The 19,041-nt window shown below is 49.4% G+C and overlaps 2 protein-coding genes across 8 annotated transcripts in view; one reads left to right on the top strand and one right to left on the bottom strand.

The window, feature by feature from the left end:
- Positions 1 to 684: 684 nt before the first annotated feature.
- ZFYVE19 (zinc finger FYVE-type containing 19) lies at positions 685 to 8,466 on the bottom strand. Of its 4 annotated transcripts, none has more exons than XM_015141948.3 (11): positions 7,664 to 8,466; positions 6,322 to 6,443; positions 6,109 to 6,159; positions 5,597 to 5,715; positions 5,351 to 5,496; positions 4,813 to 4,918; positions 2,409 to 2,612; positions 1,891 to 1,970; positions 1,449 to 1,547; positions 1,190 to 1,317; positions 685 to 1,112 (listed from the first exon to the last, which is right to left on the bottom strand). In XM_015141948.3, the coding sequence occupies exons 1-11, from the start codon at positions 7,715 to 7,717 to the stop codon at positions 1,034 to 1,036; spliced, it is 1,188 nt and encodes a 395-aa protein (XP_014997434.3). In that variant the 5' UTR covers positions 7,718 to 8,466; the 3' UTR covers positions 685 to 1,033. The 4 variants fall into 4 exon arrangements, with proteins under 4 accessions (XP_014997434.3, XP_028706585.2, XP_028706586.2 ...); XM_028850752.2 differs by having other exon boundaries at positions 7,711 to 8,466; XM_028850753.2 differs by having other exon boundaries at positions 7,875 to 8,466.
- The window catches only part of DNAJC17 (DnaJ heat shock protein family (Hsp40) member C17), a 43,885-nt gene continuing 32,912 nt past the window's right edge, over positions 8,069 to 19,041 (top strand). For all 4 annotated transcript variants that reach the window (XM_015141952.3, XM_015141951.3, XM_015141950.3 and 1 more), the window contains exon 1: positions 8,069 to 8,173. In XM_015141952.3, coding sequence (XP_014997438.1) covers positions 8,096 to 8,173 — 78 coding nt within the window. In that variant the 5' untranslated portion in view covers positions 8,069 to 8,095. The remainder of the gene's footprint in view (positions 8,174 to 19,041) is intronic.

The following is a 19,041-nucleotide window of genomic DNA, read 5'->3' as shown; positions in this document are numbered from 1 at the left end:
GCAGACATTATCTGCCTAAGGTACACAGCCTCCTGGCATAACCAACAAGAGGGACGCCAATGGCAAAGACTAGTTTCAAATCCTAGAGAGGAAGTAACAGGAAAAACCTAGCTGGATCCGAGAGCCTCAGAAAAGGCTCCTCCAACCACAAATGATGCAGGAGGTAGACCTCAGCCCCAGGACTCCTTAGGGAGTTGGTTCTAGCCAGGGGCAGGAAGAGAAATAGCAGAGGCAATGCAGAGGCATGTGAAGGGTACATGCCGAGAGGTCAGGGGTCCGGTTAGGGCGCGTCACTGGAAGAGAGATACTGAGACTGAACGGCAGGCAGGTTGGTACAGGAGCCCTAGGACGTGGGGTCCTTTGCCAGTAAGGCAGGAAGCAGGGTGTGTGTGCATTGTCCCAGAATGCATTGTGTGAGTAGCGGAGAGGCTGAGAAATCCAAGATGGTGGGGCCTGGTGGCTAAGTAGGGCTGCCCAGAGCTGGAGCACAGTTCAAATGAATGAATGCGCATGTTTACTTCATGTGACGCCACCAGGATGGGTAGGGTTGCTCCTGCCTGGAGAAGTTCATAGGATGGCTCAACCTTTTCCCCCATTCCCCACAACTGTGCTTACAGCCTGCTCTGTTCCTGCCACCGCTCACAGGGCCCAGGCTCACAGGGTTGTAGAAATGAGATGCTAGGCTCAATGAATCAACATACTTTATTAGATCCACTAAGTGCCAGGGGAGGGCCCTGTGCCCCAGAGCCAGGTTACAGGGCTCACCCGTAGATTCAGTCTGGTCTCTCCCCATCATGCCTCTCACTTCCAGTCTGGGCTTCTAATAGGAGGGCCCCGACTTCTTCCCTCGGCCCTCCCAGTCATCTTCTCGAATAGAGAATCTTTCCTCATTCCAGGGACACCAAAGCTCAGGAAGGGGCCTATCCATCATCAGTAGAGCCAGACAAGCTCTCCCATCGGACGTCCTGTGGCTGGGCCCAGAAATGGGTGCCACTGCCTGTGGGACTGCCTTTCCAGGAGAACCAGAGTGTCCTCAGTGCTCTCGGCCTGCACGCGGAGGGGAGTAGGCAGATGTGTGGTGCTCTTTAAGCTCAAAGGCATCATGGCCCTCTCTGTGGAACAAAGGGATACAAGTCAGGGATCCAGGCAGCCCTTGAGCCCTCCCACAGAACATTCCACCTGCACCCACCGGAAGCAGCGGGCACAGAAGAGGTCCCCGTCGCAGCCAGCGCAGCGTAGGGTAGCATCCTCATTGCAGATGCAGCACCAGGGGAGCTCCTCTTCCTCAGCCTCAGGCCTGGGGTCCACATCCTGGGCCTTCAGGGACCAGAGAGGCATAGAGGAAGTAAGGTACCCAGTGGGGTGTGGGAGCCGCTGCAGGAGCAGTCAGCCAGGCAGGAAGCAAGGCTGTGGGCGGCCTGGGGGTCTGCACCTGGGGCTTTTCTCACCTCAGGCTGTGTCCTTCGGGGTTGGGTCCGGGGTCGAGAAGCCTGCTCTGCCGGGATGTTAAAGCCACTTGCCTCATCCAGGGCAGCTTCTTCAGTGAGCTGCAGACAGGGTGAAGAGGTACCACTCCCTGCTCCAGGCCCAGGCCCTCCATCTCCCAGTATTTCTGTGTGCTGTGGACTTAGCTTCTCAAACTCATCTTTTTCTTTACTTGTGGCTTGTGGCTGCTGATTCCCTATCTCCAGGGACCAGTGGGCAGGTCTGGGTCACAGGGACAGTGGGGGCCCAATGAGAACTCCCAATGAGGCTCCCACTGGGTACCTTACTTCCTCTATTCCTCTCTTGTCCCTGAAGGAGCTTCACAGTTACTGTCCAACCACAGTGGAGGTGGGGCAATGAGGCAGAGATGGGACAAGGGGTGGCAGGTGAGTAAGCCAGGCCCACCTGCTGCAGGACTCTCTGGATGGCTGTCTCCTCATCCTCGTCGTCATCACTGTCTGGGAGGCGATAGTCCTGGAGGGTCACTTGAAGAGGGAGATGGGAACAGGGGAAGGGGGAGTGAGGGTGAGAGATTTCACATGAGTGGCTGCCCTCCTGCCTCCCAGAACTGGTGCGATTCCCAGGGGCACTTATTTCAGAGCTGAGAAGCCTCTTCAGCTACCCTGATCAGACCTGTCCCTGCCTGCCCCAGCCCTGCAGGGCTGGGCCATCACTGAAGCAGGCCTGAGGGCTAGGTTGGAGGCAGGAGTGGAAGCCTCAGCCCCTGAATGGACTGAAGGTCCCCTGCCCTCTTGGCTGCCCCTGACTCCTCCTCACCCACTGCTTTGCTCCACCACCTTCCTTGTGGCTCTGGGCTGGGCTCAGCAGATCTCTGGACACAAATACCCCCAGCACCTGACTCAGCCCTGCCAGGGAGGCCTTGACCAAGGGACACCAGTAAGCAGCTGCTCCCCAGCCTTCACCTCTCTCGGGGTCCTGTCCCCGCAGTACGGCCAGTCGCTTGGCCAGGGCCAGAATCCGTTCCTGCCTCGTGTTCTCCTCCCGCAACTCAAGTGCTGCCTCAGCCAGCAGTCTGCTCTTCTCCGCCTCCAAGGACCAGCTGGCCTGCTTCTTGGAATTAGTGCTCCCTGGGCCACCCTGGTTGAGGTCATTCTGGAGAGAGGCAGCTGGAAGGGGTAATGCCATCAGAGAGGCAGAGACTTCCCAAGATCTCTCCTCAGAAGCCAGTGAGCCCATTTCTCAACGCTTTCTTGCTCTTAAATAATTTTCTTTTTTTTTTTTTGAAGCGGAGTCTCGCTCTGTCACCCAGGCTGGAGTGTAGTGGTGCGATCTCAGCTCACTGCAACCTCCGCCTCCCGGATTCAAGCAATTCTCCTGCCTCAGCCTCCCGAGTAGCTGGGATTACAGGCACATGCCCCCATGCCCAGCTCATTTTTGTATTTTTAGTAAAGATGGGGTTTCAACATGTTGGTATCCAACTCCTGACCTTGTGATCCACCCACCTCGGCCTCCCAAAGTGCTGGGATTACAGGCGTGAGTCATCACGCCCGGCCTTTCTCAACCCTTTCTAATCACAGATCATCAGCTTTTTGCTCAGCACTAGAGACTATGGTTTCTATTACAAATAAAATCAGTATTCCTCCATTTTCCCAAATGTAAAAAACTAGTAATCTTAGCCATGTCTTTTCCAACCACATCCATCCCCATCTACCTGATATTTTAACAGTCTGTCCTAAGGGTGGGTGTCCTATGGTTTGAGAATCACTGCTCTAAAGGAACAAGACATGATGAGGCCAAGGTTCAGTCAGTCTCTTTGCCTTTCAGGGCAGGAATTACCATTTCCTGGGATCAGCACAGAGAGGGCAATGAAGCCAAGACCTTGTATATCACTGGGCAGGAAGAATTTTACCAGATTAGGTGTGGCTCTGACACAGTCACCTTCAGTTTAGTGTTTCAGAGCAAGAGGTTTAAAATTACAGCTTAGGTTTAAGTCTCATCTCTGCAGCTTAATGTCTGTGTGACCTTGGTCAAGTTCCTCAAGCTCACCAGGCCTGTTTCCTCATTTATAAAAAAGAACAGTATATACCTTATTTTTTTTTTTTTAAAACAGGGTCTTGCTATGTTGCCCTGGCAAGTCTTAAACTCCCAAGTTCAAGCTATCCTCCCTCCTGCCTCTGCCTCCTTAGGTGTTTAGGATTACAGGCATGAGCCACCACACCTGGCCTCCTAAGATTATCAAGGCTATTCAATGAGATTGTGCCTCTAAAGCAGGATTTCTCAATGTTAGTTCTCTTGACACTTTGGACTGGGTAATTTTTCACTGTGATGTGCTGTCCTGTGACACAGAAGATTTAGTAGCATCCCTGGCTTCTATCCTCTAGGTGCCAGTAATATCCTGAGTTGTGACAACCAAAAAGTCTCTAAACGTTGCCACAAGTAGCCTGGGGGCCAAAATCATCCTTTGTTGAAAAACACTGCTCTGGCCGGGCTCAAGCCTGTAATCCCAGCACTTTGGGAGGCTGAGATGGGCGGATCACGAGGTCAGGAGATCAAGACCATCCTGGCTAACACGGTGAAACCCCGTCTCTCCTAAAAAATACAAAAAACCAGCCGGGTGAGGTGGCGGGCGCCCGTAGTCCCAGCTACTCCAGAGGCTGAGGCAGGAGAATGGTGTGAACCCGGGAGGCGGAGCTTGCAGTGAGCTGAGATCCGGCCACTGCACTCCAGCCTGGGTGACAGAGCGAGACTCCGTCTCAAAAAAAAAAAAAAAAAAAAAAGAAAAACACTGCTCTGAAGCCTTCAAACAGCACTGTCCAACAGAATGTTCTATGATGACAGAAACATTCCATATCATGTTCTATATCTGTGCTGCCCATGATGGCAGCCATGAAGCCCATGTGGCTACTGAGCATTGAGACGTGGCTGGTGCTACTAAATAGCTTCTTCCTCCTTATCAACATCATGATTGCAGAGAATATTCACTGAGTACTCACTATGAGTCGGATACCATCCCAAGTACTTATTGGATTATCTCATTTACTCCTCGTGATTTCCCTGAGGTAGGTTTTTCCATACATATCTTCATTTTACACATGAGGAAAGTGAGACTTAGGTCAAGTAACTTGTCCAGCATCACACAGCTAATACGTGATAGAACTGGGAATCACTGTCTGATTCTAAAGCCCGTGCACTTAAACACTAGACTTACACTGGCTCCCTTTGGAGTAAGCACTCAATGAATCGTAACTCTTACAATGTTGATCACTCTCTGATTTACATTCATCTCCCAGAGGGTGGACAGCAGAGCCTCTCCAGTCTGGGGAAAGAGGTGGGGCAGATTCCTAGGGAGCCAAATGGAGGGGTTACCTGGGTCTCCTCCTTTGCAGCTGTCGATAGCCACCTCAGCTGCCAGCTGCGTTAGCAGATCCTGTGTCTGCTGGGCTTGGGTCCTGTTGTCTGGTGTGTGATGTGCCTGTCCAGACGAGGAAACCTCAGTGGAGAGCAGGGGTAGCCCAGAAGCAGTCTAGGTCAGGGATGGATGCTAAGGAGTTCTCAAAGCCCAGGGAAAGGAGAAGGATCCACGGCCCACATAATCAAGTAGGTCTGGCAGTCCCCAACAGGACTGAGGGGCCACTTTTTCCTGCCCTACCCAATTGTGCTGTTTGTCCCTGGTCCCCGGGTCTGGTAGCAGGCCTGAGGATCAGGAGGTAGGGGTGGGAGGCTTTGCCAACTCCTGCAAAGTACATAAAATACAAAGGCTGGTGCAAAAGTAACTGAGGTTTTTGCAATTAAAAGTAATGACAAAAACTGCAATTACTTTTGTACCACCCCAATACCTGTGTCTGGGCATCTGCTGGGTCCTCCCCCTAGCACTCCCGCTTCTCTCCTAAGCCACAACACTCACCGGCTGGGGGGTTTGAGAAGGTAGAACTCTGCCCTGCAACGCCGCAAGTCGTGCCTCCATTTCCCGGGTGGAAGGGATGGAGCCCTGACGTTCATCCTTTAGCGCAGCCAGTCGTGCCTCTATCTCTTCCTGTGAGGGGACTAACTCTGCAATTGGCACGGAGGGAGCCTTGTAAGGGCCAGAGGCATCTCAGTCCCAGAAGCCCTGGACTGTGTCCTCTAGGCAACCCCATCTGCCCCCGCTCACTGGGCTTGTTCTCCTGGCGGAGTCGTGCTAGGCGCTCAGCAATCATCTGGTCTTGTCGGGTCAGTCCCTGGCTCTGGGAAGTGCTGGGCTTCTGCCTGGCTTCCAAGGCTGCCACACGCCTGGCAGGATATGAGACAGAGGCTCTTGAAGAAGGCAGAGGGGAAAAGTGAAGGCACCCACTCACTGTTTCCCATTCAAATCGAATCATTTCTGGGCACCTAGGGAGGCCTCCAGTGGGCAATCTGCTGTGCCCCTCACTCATGCCACCCTGCAGCCCAACCTGGCTGACCAGCCAGAGGGTCTAGCTGAAAGGACAAGCTATACCTAGTGCCTGTCCTGGAGAGAGGGCTGAAGAGCTGCTTTACAAGCCCAAGAGGGCAGTGAGGAGCTGGAGAGGAGAGCATTCTCCTGATTCTGTGCTCATTCCATCTAGAAGATTCGGGGAGGGTCTTTCCCTATGGCTCCCTTAGCCTTTCCCCAACCCTCTTTGTCTTTTTCTCTTCAGCACTTACTTCTTATAGTTCTGAGGTGGTGACCACTTGGAGGCATTGGCAGAAGATCCTCTACAGAGAAGAAATCTAGTGTTATAAGTCCTGCCATCCCACCAGGTAGTGCCCCCCACTCCAAACACTTCCTCGGCTGACTCTCAGAGTACAAAGCTGTGAGGGCTGGCCAGATGCCCACTGCCATACTTGACTGAACTTTCACCCATGCCTGCCTCTCACCTGGTCAGGACCTCGTGGCATTGCTTGCAGACTTTCTGTTGGGTGTTCCCAGTCCGAGGCACTGCTGCACTGAAGCTTAGGCAGCCTGAACAGAAGGCCCTGCCACAATTCTTACAGCCATACTACAAGAAACATGAAACAGGAGATCCACCTCTCACCTGCCCCTACAGGCTGCTCCCAGGGACTCTCCAATCTCACATACAGAGAAGTCACTGAAGTCATGGCCAGCTGCTGGGAGGAGGAAGAGGAGTGGGGCCCCTAAGGCCTAGGGGTGGAGAGTAAAGCAATTCCTCGGTTTCCAGCATCTTATTCAAGCCAAATGAAGGTTTATACAAAATTCCCAGGCTTTCTACCCTGTCTTCAATTCCCTGACCCAGGGGTGTAGAAGGCAGATAGATAAAACCCAGTATTTCAGGCCACTGACTCTTCCACAAAGGAGAATCAGAGACTGAGCAGAGCCCATGCCTCCTCTGCTCTTGCTCAGGATGGGCTAACAATAGCCTCCATTTATTAAGCACTTACTATGTACCAGGCACTAAACCCAGTACTTAACATTCATCATGTGATTCATTCCTCACAATTTACACACATTATTTTACTTAATCTTGATGCCAACCGTGATTATACTTGTTTCGAGAGGAACAGAGATCCTTTTACCCAAACCAAGGTCACCCCCTCAGTAAGACAGCAGATCTCAGATTTGAACCCTGACTCCAAAATCCAGGTTGGTAAACGCTACACAGTCCTGCCTTCCTACATGATACTAATTTACTCCATCTGGTTCCCAGCATCTCCTGGTCAGAATCCCTAGCCACAACTGAGGCAGAGGGGGCCTGCAGTTTACTAGAGGAATCTGGCAGGTCGGTGATAAGGACAGGACAGCTACCCTTCACCATGGTGCCCCTGAATCAGGAGGAAGTGTGGTAACCGAACTCGAGCGACCTGGAGAAGGGCGGGCTGCGGGGTGGGGAAGGTTCAGAGCGGAGAGAGTAACGGGCTTGGTGTGATAGACACCGTGCTTCAGAGGGGCAGGGTGGAGAGAAAAAAACCGCCAGATGCTACACTGGGCCGACAGAAAAGAGTAGCGTTGCAAAAATGACGGCAGCGCGCTTTACAGTTTATAGGGAACTCTCAACCTAAAGCACTTCAGTGGACCCTCACATAAACTCAGAAAGCGAGGGAATGTTAGTCCCATTTTACAGAAATGGAAACTGAGGATCAATGACTTCATCAAAACTACATAGCTGGAAAGGGGCCGTAAGACCAAGTTTTGGACGTTAAGTCCCGCGCTTTTCCCTCTTCTCCTCCCTGGCCCTGCAGCTTTCGGGGAGGGAAGACTCGCCTCCTTCTTGAAGAGGGTGAACTTGACAGCGCAGCCGTAGCACCTACTCTCCATGGTGGCTCCCAGCACCGCAGGATCTGCAGAGTTGAAGTCACGCCGCCCAAGTCCTAGGCCCCTTGTACCCTCACCCCAGCTCCGCCCTTCCCTTCCCTGCCCTGCCACGCCCTGCCCCGCCCCACACGCCCACTGGCACTGTCCGGCCGCGACCTACAGCGGGGAATCCGCACGCTCCCCTGCAGCCAGCCTACGGCAGCGGCGGCAACGGGGGCTGCTGGGAGTCGTAGTTCATTCACGACTGCCAGCCTCCCTCAGAGTCAGTCAAGCCTGACCCAGAACACAATTCCCAGAGGGCTAGGCGCCACTCGGAGCCGGCAGTCCGCACGCGCGCTTAGACTCTTGGGAGTTGTAGTACGAATCCGTCAGGCCAGAACCATGGCAGTGACCAAGGAGCTCTTACAGATGGACCTGTACGCGCTGCTAGGCATTGAGGAGAAGGCAGCGGACAAAGAGGTGAGAATGGTGGCGAGGAAGGCTGATCCTGAGAGGTCTGGCGGCCCTTCCTGTCCTAGCGCCAGGGCCGCGGCTGGTATCCGCTCTCCAGGTTCATTCGGGTCCTGGGCGGGGAGCGAGGGTCGGCCCTATGCCCTCCGCAGCGGGCTCCCAGACATTTCCTGGACGGTCCGAGGGCCTCAAGAGGAAGCGGGGAACAGAGGGCTCTTCGCGCCGGGTGGCTGTGCTCTCCCTGTGGCCTCTGTCTGCTAGAGGCCGCGGGGTGAGGCTGCGAGGGAACGCTAGCCTCCTCTGCGCTTGCGCAGTCTCGGCCTCCGTTTCCGCTTCTGCCTTGGCTGTGACAAGAGGTGCCTCGTTTCAGTCTCTTCTGCAGGCTGATTTAATTCCTCCACTTAGAGCCTAGGGCGAAAGAAAAGTCAGATCTCAAGGCCTCTCCACTCCCTTTTCATGCCCCCTTGCCAATGTGACCGATGACCCTGCTGTCTCTATTTTCTTTTCCACTCTAGCCCATTGATTCTTTTCAGGTAGCTGATGCCCTTCTCAGCATGTGCTCGTTAGTGGGCTAAAAGCAGGAGGATCAGAAAGTTAAGGCAGACGGCCTAGAGTTCCATGCTACCTTAGGTGTTGATAAAAGATGCCAGGGAGTGAAACACTGATCAAGCTGGATTTAGGATTTCTGTTATCTCCCCCTGGATCATGGTGGTAGTTTTAACAATATAGGGAGAGGCGTTCATCAAATGAAAATTAGTGCCCAACTGAGCCGAGATCGCGCCACTGCACTCCATCCTGGGCGGCAAAGCAAGACTCCGTCTCAAAAAAAAAAAAAAAAAAAAAAAAAGTAAAATTAGTGCCCATTAGGCCGGGTGCGGTGGCTCACACTTCTAATCCCCGCACTTTGGGAGGCCGAGGCGGGCGGATCACGAGGTCAGGAGTTCGAGACCAGCCTGGCCAATATGGTGAAAGCCCGTCTCTATTAAAAATACAAAAACTAGCCAGGCGTGGTGGCACGCACCAATAGCCTCAGCTACTCGGGGGGCTGAGGCAAGAGAATCGCTGGAACCCGGGAGGTGGAGGTTGCAGTGAGCCAAGATTGTGCCACTGCACTCCAGCCTGGGTGACAGAGCGAGACTCCGTCTCAAATTAAAAAAAAAAAAAAAAAAAAAGGAAAAAAGAAAATTAGTGCCCACTATTGTCCCTGTACTTCTGAGCTGCCCTGCTCATGGGGTGAGTGAGCTTTTGAGAAGAGGAAGCTCTGGGGCAGAAAATCAGGGAGACCCAGAGGGTCCCTGAGAGATGCTGTCAACCTGCACAAATCTGTCCCCTGCAGCCGCAGTTGAAATCAGAAGTGGCCATGGCATGTCTATGAAGCATCAAAAGCATCTGCTCCACCTCTCTCATGTTTTAATATTTTAGGATTAATAATTCCTAACACCTGTATAATGCTTACTATGTCCTAGACAGTATTTTTTTTTCCTGGATTGTATTCTAAGTGCTCTCCGTTTGCAAATTATTATTTTTAAAATTCTTTATTTATTATTATTTTTTGAGACGGAGTCTTGCTCTGTCGCCCAGAGCTGGAGTGCAGTGGCGCAATCTCAGCTAATTGCAACTTCTGCCTCCTAGGTTCAAGTGATTCTCCTGCCTCAGCCTCCCGAGTAGCTGGGACTATAGGCATGCACCAGCACGCCTGGCTAATTTTTTTTTTTTTTTTTTCCGTGATCTTCCCACCTCAGCCTCCCAAAGTGCTGGGATTACAGGTGAGAGCCACCATGCCCTGCCTGTATATTATTTAATTAGTACTTTATTACTAGTGGGAAATTATTTGAGACATTTCACCCAAGATCCGAGTGGGAAATCTGGAGTTTTGGGGTTTTTTTTTTTTTTTTTTTTGAGATGGAGTCTCACTCTGTTGCCCAGGCTGGAGTGCAGTGATGCAATCTTGGCTCACTGCAACCTCTGCCTCCCAGGTTCAAGGAATTCTCCTGCCTCAGCCTCCTGAGCAGCTGGGATTACGGGCATGTGCCACCACGCCCAGCTAATTTTTGTGTTTTTATCAGAGACAGGGTTTCACCCTGTTGGCCAGGCTGGTCTTGAACTCCTGACCTCAAGTGATCCACCAGCCTTGGCCTCCCAAAGTGCTGGGATTACAGGCATGAGCTACCGCGCCCAGCTGAAATCTAGAGTTTCTAACCCTGAACTTGAGAACTCCTGAGGAAGTCAGTTGGAAGCCATTCTCTATTAATTAGAGAAGTTACATAATCAGATTTTCTTTTTTTTTAATTCTAGTTTTTGAGAAAAGATCTCTCTCATTCAGGCTGGAATGCAGTGGCACAATCACAGCTCGCTGCAGCCTCGGCTTCCTGGGCTCAAGTCAACCCACCTCAGCCTCCCATGTAGCTGGGACTGCAGGTGTGCATCATCATGCCTGGCTAATTTGTTTTGTGTGTGGGGTGTGTGTGTGTGTGTGTTTTTTTTTTTTTTTTCTCCCAGAGATGGGGTCCAGCTGTATTGCCCAGGCTGGTCTCAAACTCCTGGGCTCAAGTGATCCTCCTGCCTTGGTCTCCCAGAGTGCTGGGATTGCACGTGTGAGCCACTGTGCCCTGCCCATAATTGGATTTTAAAGAAAGTATTCAGCTGAATGTGATGGCTCACACCTGCAATTCCAGCACTTTGGGAGGCCAAGGTGGAAGGAATGCTTGAGGTCAGGCGTTTGAGACCAGCCTGGGAAACATAGTGAGACTCTGTCTCTCCATATATATAAAAAACACACAAAAAAAGCTGGGCAGGGTGTTACATGCCTGTAGTCCTCACTACATGGAAGGCTGAGGTGGGAGGATCACTTGAGCCTGGGAAGTTGCAGTGAGCTATGATTTTGCCACTGCATTCCAGCCTGGATGACAGGGTGAGACCCTGCCTCTCTTAAAAAAGAAACGAGAAAAGAAAAGAAAAAAGGAAAGAAAAGAAAATTCAACTCTAGTCTGCATAATGAAAATGGGTGGGGGTGGGAGGAATGGAAGAGCTGCCACTAGGGGGTCAGGTGGGGCTGGTGTCTAGGCAAGAGACCAAGGTCTGAGCTGGGCAATAGTGACTGGGATCCAGTTCTAACTCAGATGAGATAAGGGATATGTGTGAAGCCTCTTTATAAAGCGTAACAGGTGCTGTTCCTGCCTTTTAGTAGGAGAGGCAAGATTCATGCATACAAGGGAGACATGGTAAGTTCCTTAAGAGGGGTACAAAGTGCTGTGGATGTTCAGTGTAGGCTGAGATTGCTTTTAGTTTGAGAGAAGGGATAAAGGAAGTAGAGAAGGTATTTGGGGCCTTGAAGAATGAGAAGAGTTTGGACATGTGGAGGTGGAGGCAGGGCATTCTAAGAAAGCAAATGTATATATTAATACGTACAGTCTATTTTGGAGCATAAGTAGGTGGCACCCTCAAAGAGGCCTTACCTATTTTTCTTTTTCATAGCAGCCAGTTCTCCTTTCTAGCACTTATTCCCATTTGCACTTTGGATACACTGGCTAGCTTCATGGCAACAGACACTTTTTGGTAGAAAACAAGAGAGACCTAGGCCCTGGTGTCCCCTCACCATGGTTTAATACCTGTCATAGCCAACCTAGGTTGCTGTCATAGGGCAACCTAGAGGATACACAAATATTTCAAGTGTATACAAGGAAGAACTCCTAAACTGGTTGTCCAAATAGCCTGGGAGTTCTCAATTTGGCCTCTACAGAAAGTCTCCAGGAACTGGGTGAAGGAACCTCTGAAAATCATGTGTGATATTTTTTATGTATTTATTCTGGAGGAGAGGGGGACATTTTTTTTTCTTTCTTTTTTTTTTTTTTTTTTTTTTTTTTTTTTGAGGCAGGGTCTCTCCCTGTTACCCATGCTGGAGTCAGTGGCATGATTACTGCTCACTGCAAACACCTTCTCCTGGCCTCAAGCAATCCTCCCACCTCAGCCTCAAAAGTAACTGGGACCACAGGTGTGCACCACCATGCCCGGCTAATTTTTGTATTTTTGTAGAGATGGGGTTCCACCATGTTGGCCACGTTGGTCTTGAACTCCTGGGTTCAAGCAATCCTCCCGCCTTGGCCTCCGAAAAGTGTTGGGATTATAGGCATGAGGTACCACACCTGGCCAGAGGAGGGAATTTTAATTCAAAAAAGGTTAAAGAAGCCCTGATGGAGGCCAAGCTCCCTGTGTTACTGATGGTGAAACTGCAGCTCAGAGAAGTGGGTTAGTGGCAGAATTGAGACTAGAACCCTGATGCTCAGGCCTCTGCTCCGTCTACTAAGGCTCCCTGGCCCTGTCCAGCGCGGTTCAGTGGTAGTGATGAGCACCACTACCAAATTTAACTTGTGTTCAGACTACTTCTCTGAATCCCTAATCCATGTATCTATCTGCCTGTTTGATCCCTCCATTTGGATGTTTCACAGCAGTCTAAATCTTACTACATCCAAAAATTGGCCAGGCACAGTGGCTTATGTCTAATCCCAGCACTTTGGGAGGCCCAGGCAGGCACATCAGCTGAGGTCAGGAGTTTGAGACCAGCCTGGCCAACAGGGTAAAATCCCATCTCTACTAAAAATACAAAAATTAGCCAGACGCAGTGGCATGTGCCTGTAGTCCCAGCTACTGGGAGGCTGAGGCAGGAGAATCGCCTGAACCTGGGAGGCGGAGGTTGCAGTGAGCTGAGATCAAGTCACTGCACTCCAGCCTGGGTGACAGAGCTAGAATCTGTCTCAAAAAAAAAAAAAAAAAAAAAAATTGAACTCTTTCAAGTCTCTCTCCAAACCTGCTCCTTCCTTGGATTTCCCTATCTTATGGCACCACCATCCATCTATTCAAGCTAGGAACCTGGAGTCATTCTCAGTACCTCCCTGTCCTCTCACCCATGCCATCTAGAACATCACCGGGTCCTGATGAGTCAGGCTCCCAAATAATCCTCAAACCTGTTCACCCTCTCTGTCTCCACCACCACCACTCCAGCCCAGGCCCCCATCCACTCAGCCAAATGTTTCAAGGAGCCTGCCAACCTGTTTCTGCTTTCAGCCTATTCCATTCTGATCTATTGGGCCTCTCCAGTTCTCCTCACAGAAAATGGAGTGACTTTGCTACTCCCTGAAAACCCTATTTAGCACTTTTAATAAAATACTCAATAGAATTTCTTAGCCCATTCATACATTTTCCTCTGCCAGGAATGCTCTTCCTCCCCTTCTGCTAATCTGAGTTGCTTTCACTTGTCCTTCAGAACTCAGTTGAAATGGCATTCTCAGAGAAGCCTTGCCTATATTCTCTTTCATAGCAGCTGGCTTTTCTTTTTTCTAACACTTATTTCAGTTTGCATTTATGTATTTATTTGTGTGATTATTTGTCTCATACCTTAATGCCCTCTGCACTCCTGCTTCTGAGGACCAGATCTGATTCAGGCTCTTCCGTAGCAGCCCCTTCCCTGGTGACTGGCACATAGTAGGTTCTCAATAAGTATTTGTTGAATGAATGAAGTAGTAGCTAAAGAGACCACTGCAACAACTTTACTTGACAATCAGGAGACCAAGGGCAGTCACTGCCTCTCTCAGGGCCTGACTTTCCCCAAATGTAAAATGAAGGAGTAGGGCAAACTACAGTTTGAGGGGGCAAATGGCCCATGACCTTTTTTTTTTTGAGACAAGAGTCTCACTGTCACCCAGGCTGGAGTGTGGTGGTGTAATCTTGGCTCACTGCAACCTCTGCCTCCCGGGTTCAAGCAATTCTCTGCTTCAGTCTCCGGAGTAGCTGAGATTACAGGCACTCACCACCACACCCGGCTAATTTTTGTATTTTTAGTAGAGACGGGGTTTCACCATCTTGGCCTGGCTGATCTTGAACTCCTGACCTCGTGATCCACCTGCCTCGGCCTCCCAAAGTGCTAGGATTACAGGCGTAAGCCACCACACTCAGCCAACCTTTTTTTTTTTTAATGGTTTATGTGCTAAGAATGGTTTTTACATGTTTAAATGGTTGTAGAAAAAAAACACAGCTCGACAACCAAAAAACAAACAACTCAGTTAAAAAATGGCCAAGCCAGGAGTTTGAAGTTACAGTGAACTCTGATCATGCCACTGTGCTCCAGCCTGGGTGACAGAGTGAAACTCTGTCTGTAAAAAAATTTTTAAAAAAGGAGGGTGGTGGGGGCAAAGAACCTCAATAGACATTTCTCCAAAGAAGATAATACAAATGGCTAATAAGCACATGAAAAGATGCTCAACTTCACTAGTCATTAGGTAAATGCAGATCAAAACCATTTTGAGTCCAGGTGCGGTGGCTCACACCTGTAATCCCAGCACTTTGGGAGGCAGAGGCAGGTGGATCACCTGAGGTCAGGAGTTCAAGACCAGCCTGGCCAACATAGTGAAACCCCATCTCTACTAAAAACACAAAAATTAGCCGGGCGTAGTGGCAGGCGCCTGTAGTCTCATCTACTTGAGGAGGCAGGAGAATCGCTTGAACCTGGGAGGCAGAGGTTGCAGTGAGCAGAGATCGTGCCACTGCACTCCAGACTGGGCAACGGAGCAAGACTCCGTCTCAAAAAACAAACAAACAATGTTGTGATACCACTTCACACCCATTAAGATAGCTATTATGAGACAAAAAAAAAAAAAAGGCAGCCGGGCGCGGTGGCTCAAGCCTGTAATCCCAGCACTTTGGGAGGCCGAGACTGGAGGATCACGAGGTCAGGAGATCGAGACCATCCTGGCTAACATGGTGAAACCCCGTCTCTACTTAAAAAAATACAAAAAACTAGCCGGGCGAGGTGGTGGGCGCCTGTCGTCCCAGCTACTCCGGAGGCTGAGGCAGGAGAATGGCGTGAACCCGGGAGGCAGAGCTTGCAGTGAGCTGAGATCCATCCAGCCACTGCACTCCAGCCTGGGCGACAGAGAGAGACTCCGTCTCAAAAAAAAAAAAAAAAAAAAAAAAAGGCAAAAAAAAACCCTGGTGTGATGGCTTATGGAGAGGCTAAGGTGGGAGGATTGCTTGAGCTCAGGAGTTCCAGGCTACAGTGCGCTCTGATTGTGCCACTGCCCTCTGGCCTGGGTGACAGAGCGAGACCTTGTTCTAAAAATAAAAAGTAAAAAGAGAGAGAGAGAAATAAATGTTGGTGAGGATGTAGAGAAATTGGAGCCCTGTGCATTGCTGTGGTGCAGATACTGTAAGATGGTATGATGATTTCTCAAAAAATTAAACATAGCATTATCATATGACTCAACAATTATCATATGATTCATACGGTAATTAAATATAGAAGTAATATGATCCAGCAACAGAAGCAAATACAAAACAACAAAGGAGAATATACAGCAAAGACCATATGTAGCTCCCTAAAATTTTTACTCTCTGGCCCTTTACAGGAAAATCTGCTCATCCTTGTTCAAGTTAGGGACAAGTTCCTTTCTGTACACTCTGCCTTTGTGTACACGAAAGTAGCCTTTCTGCAAATGTTCTTCCCTCGTATCACAACAAACCTAGCAGGCCAGAAGTGGGCTAAACACCACCTTTCATGGGGATTTAACAATCAGCCATTCTCCTTGTTCCCTGTCCAGCCCTAGAGGAGACAGGCAGGGCATGGTGTGGGTTTTTTTTGTGGGAAAGCCTTAAGTTGAGGACCTGGGTTTCGGGTGGAAGTGCTCCTGGGGAGAGGATCCGTCTCCTGCTAGAGCCTGAAGCAGCGAGCGCCAAATTCTTACACGCACACTCACAAGGCGGGGCACCACGCTGCCAGAATGAAGGGTTAAGTTGTAAGTTAACGCTGTTTGCAAACCTTCAAGAGAGATTCCAAAGTAATCTCAGGAATTACCTGGGTGACTGCAGTGGCCTTTGAATCCTTTTCCTATTTCTGTTCTTGATCCTCTTGATCCTCTTCACACAGCAGCCAGAGTGAGCCTTTAGAATGTGAATCAGATTTTGTCACCTCTGGTCACAACTCCCAGTGGCTTCTCACCAGTCCTAGAATGAAATCGGAAGTCCTTCCCCTGGCCCATGTGGCTCTTATTGCCTGTCCTGCACGTTCCCTGCCACCACTCTCCCCTTTGCTCACTGTGCTCCAGCCACATCAGTCCTCCTGATATTTCCTACAACATTGTGATAAACAATATATTTAACACAAAATTTACTACTTACCATTTTCATCCTTTTTGATTATAGGATTCAGTGGCATTAAGTACATTTACATTGTTGTGCAGCCATCACCACCATCCATCTCTAGAACTTTTCCATCACTTTAAACTGAAACTCTACACTCAACAAACAGTGATTCCCCGTTCCCTTCTCCCCCAGGCTACTGTGACCCACTCTTCTACTTTCTTTCTCTATGTGAATTTGACTATTCTATGAACCTCATATAAGTGCAACCATGCAATATTTGTCTTTTTGTGTGGGCTTATTTCGCTTAATTAACATCATGCTTTCAAGGTTCAGCCATGTTGTAGCATGTGTCAGAGCTTCCTTCCTTTTTGAGGTTGAATAATATTCCATTTTATGTATATACCACATTTCGTTTATCCATTCATCTGTCGATGAATATTTTGGTTGTTTTCAGCTTTTGACTATTGTGAATAATGCTAGTATGAATGTGGGTTAGAAATCTGTTTGAGCCAGGTGCCATGGCTCACACCTGTAATCCCAGCACTTTGGGAGGCCGAGGCTGGTGGACTGCCTGAAGTCAGGAGTTCAAGACCAGCCTGGCCAATATGGTGAAACCCTGACTACTAAAAATAGAAAAACTAGCCAGGCGTGGTGGTGGGTGCCTGTAATCCCAGCTACCCAGGGGGGCTGAGGCAGGAGAATTGCTTGAACCCAGGAGGCGGAGGTTGCAGTGAGCCGAGATCGTGCTACTGCCCTCCAGCCTGGGCAACAGAGCGAGACTCTATCTCAAAAAAAAAAAAAAAAAAAAAAAAATTGGCTGGGTGCTGTGGCTCACACCTGTAATCCCAGCACTTTGGGAGGCTGAGGCAGGTGCATCGTCCAAGGTCAGGAGTTCAAGACCAACTTGGCCAACATAGTGAAACCCTGGCTCTACTAAAAATAGAAAAATTAGCTGGGCATGGTGGTGGGCGCCTGTAATCCCACTACTTAGGGAGTCTGAGGCAGGAGAATCACTTGAACCCAGAGGCGGAGGTTGCAGTGAGCCAAGATTGTGCCATTGTACTCCAGCCTGGGCAACAAGAGCGAAAGTCTGTCTCAAAAAAAAAAAAAAAAAAAGAAAAGAAATCTGTTTGAGTTCCTACTTTATGAATTTTTTGTGGTTATTGAAACAAGGTCTTGCTCTGTTGCCCAGGCTGGAGTGAAATTGTGCGATCACAGCTCACTGCAGCCTCACCCTCCTGGGCCCAAGTCATCCTCCCACTTCAGTCTCCTGAGTAGCTAGGACTACAGGCATGTACCATCATGCCCAGCTGATTTTTAAATTTTTTGTAGAGATGGGATTTTGCTATGTTGCCCAGGCCGGTCTCAAACTCCTGGCCTGAAGCAGAGTCCCTACTCTAATTTCTTGTGCTAGTGCGGTGGTTAATGCCTGTAATCCCAGCACTTTGGGAGACTGAGGCAGAATTGCTTGAGCCTAGGAGCTTGAGATCAGCCTGAGCAACATGGCGAAACCTTGTCTCTACAAAAAAGAAAAGAAGAAATTAGCTCATTGTGGTGGCACACGCCTGTAGTCCCAGCTACTCTACTCGGGAGGCTGAGGTGGGAGCATTGCTTTAGCCCAGGAGGTCAAGGCTATAGTGAATTGAACCACTTCACTCCAGCCTTGGTGACAGCAAGATTGGGTCACAAAAACAAAACAGTTCTTTTGAGTATATACCCAGAAGGAGAACTGCTAGATCATATGGTAATTCTATGCTTAATGTTTTGAGGACATACCGGCTTCCACAATGGCTGTGCCATTTAACCTTCCCACCAGCAATGCACAGGAGTTCCATTTTCTCCACATCCTTTCAACACTTAATTTTCTGTTTTCTTTGGATAATAACCATCCTAATAAGTGTGAAGTGGGCCTCCTGTGATTTTTTCCAGCACACCTAACACATTCCTGATTTTCAGGGCCTTTACACATGCTAATCCTTCTGCTAGAACATTCTTTCTCTGGGCAGTCGTCCATCTCCCACGCCTAATTCAGATTTCCATTCAAATATCATCTGCTCAGAGAGGCTTTTCCTGACCACCTATTTAAATGAGCTACCCCCACACCCTTATCTGCTGTATATTTCGAAGTAGATCTCACTACTACACATTATAGTACATGCCCATTTGCTTACCATTGCTCTCCCCATTAGAATGTAAAAAATCCAGGAAGGAAAGGACTTCCTCTGTTTTGTTTACTACAGTGTCTCCAGCACCTAGAACAATGCCTCGCCCTTGGTAGATGCTCAATAAATCTTTGCTGAATGATTGATGAACATGCATTCTTATTTTCTTGGGCAGTAATATTTTATGACGAAGTGAAGTTATTAGACTGAGAGTAAATATATTTACAAGCTTTTGGTTTATAATGCAGAATTGCATTTCAGAAAGGTCATACTGACTTATACTCTCACCCGGTAGGTAGGAAGTCGCCCATCTCTCCACTTGCAGCCCTGACTCTAGAAAGCAGCATGCTGTGTGCTTGGTGCCTTGCCCAGAGCAGGCACACACTGAACCTATTTTATTTTATTTTATTTTATTTTATTTTATTTTATTTTATTTTAGACAGAGTCTCACTCTGTTGCCCAGGCTGGAGTGCAGTGGCATGATCTTGGCTCACTGCAACCTCTGCCTCTCGGGTTCAAGTGATTCTCCTGCCTCAGCCTCCCAATTAGCTGGGACTACAGGCGCCCACCACCACGCCCGGCTAA

This window comes from Macaca mulatta, chromosome 7, assembly GCF_049350105.2.
Source record: "Macaca mulatta isolate MMU2019108-1 chromosome 7, T2T-MMU8v2.0, whole genome shotgun sequence".
NCBI lineage: Eukaryota > Metazoa > Chordata > Mammalia > Primates > Cercopithecidae > Macaca > Macaca mulatta.
The sequence above is the reverse complement of the archived record's forward strand: the minus strand, read 5'-3'. Positions and strand labels throughout refer to the sequence as shown.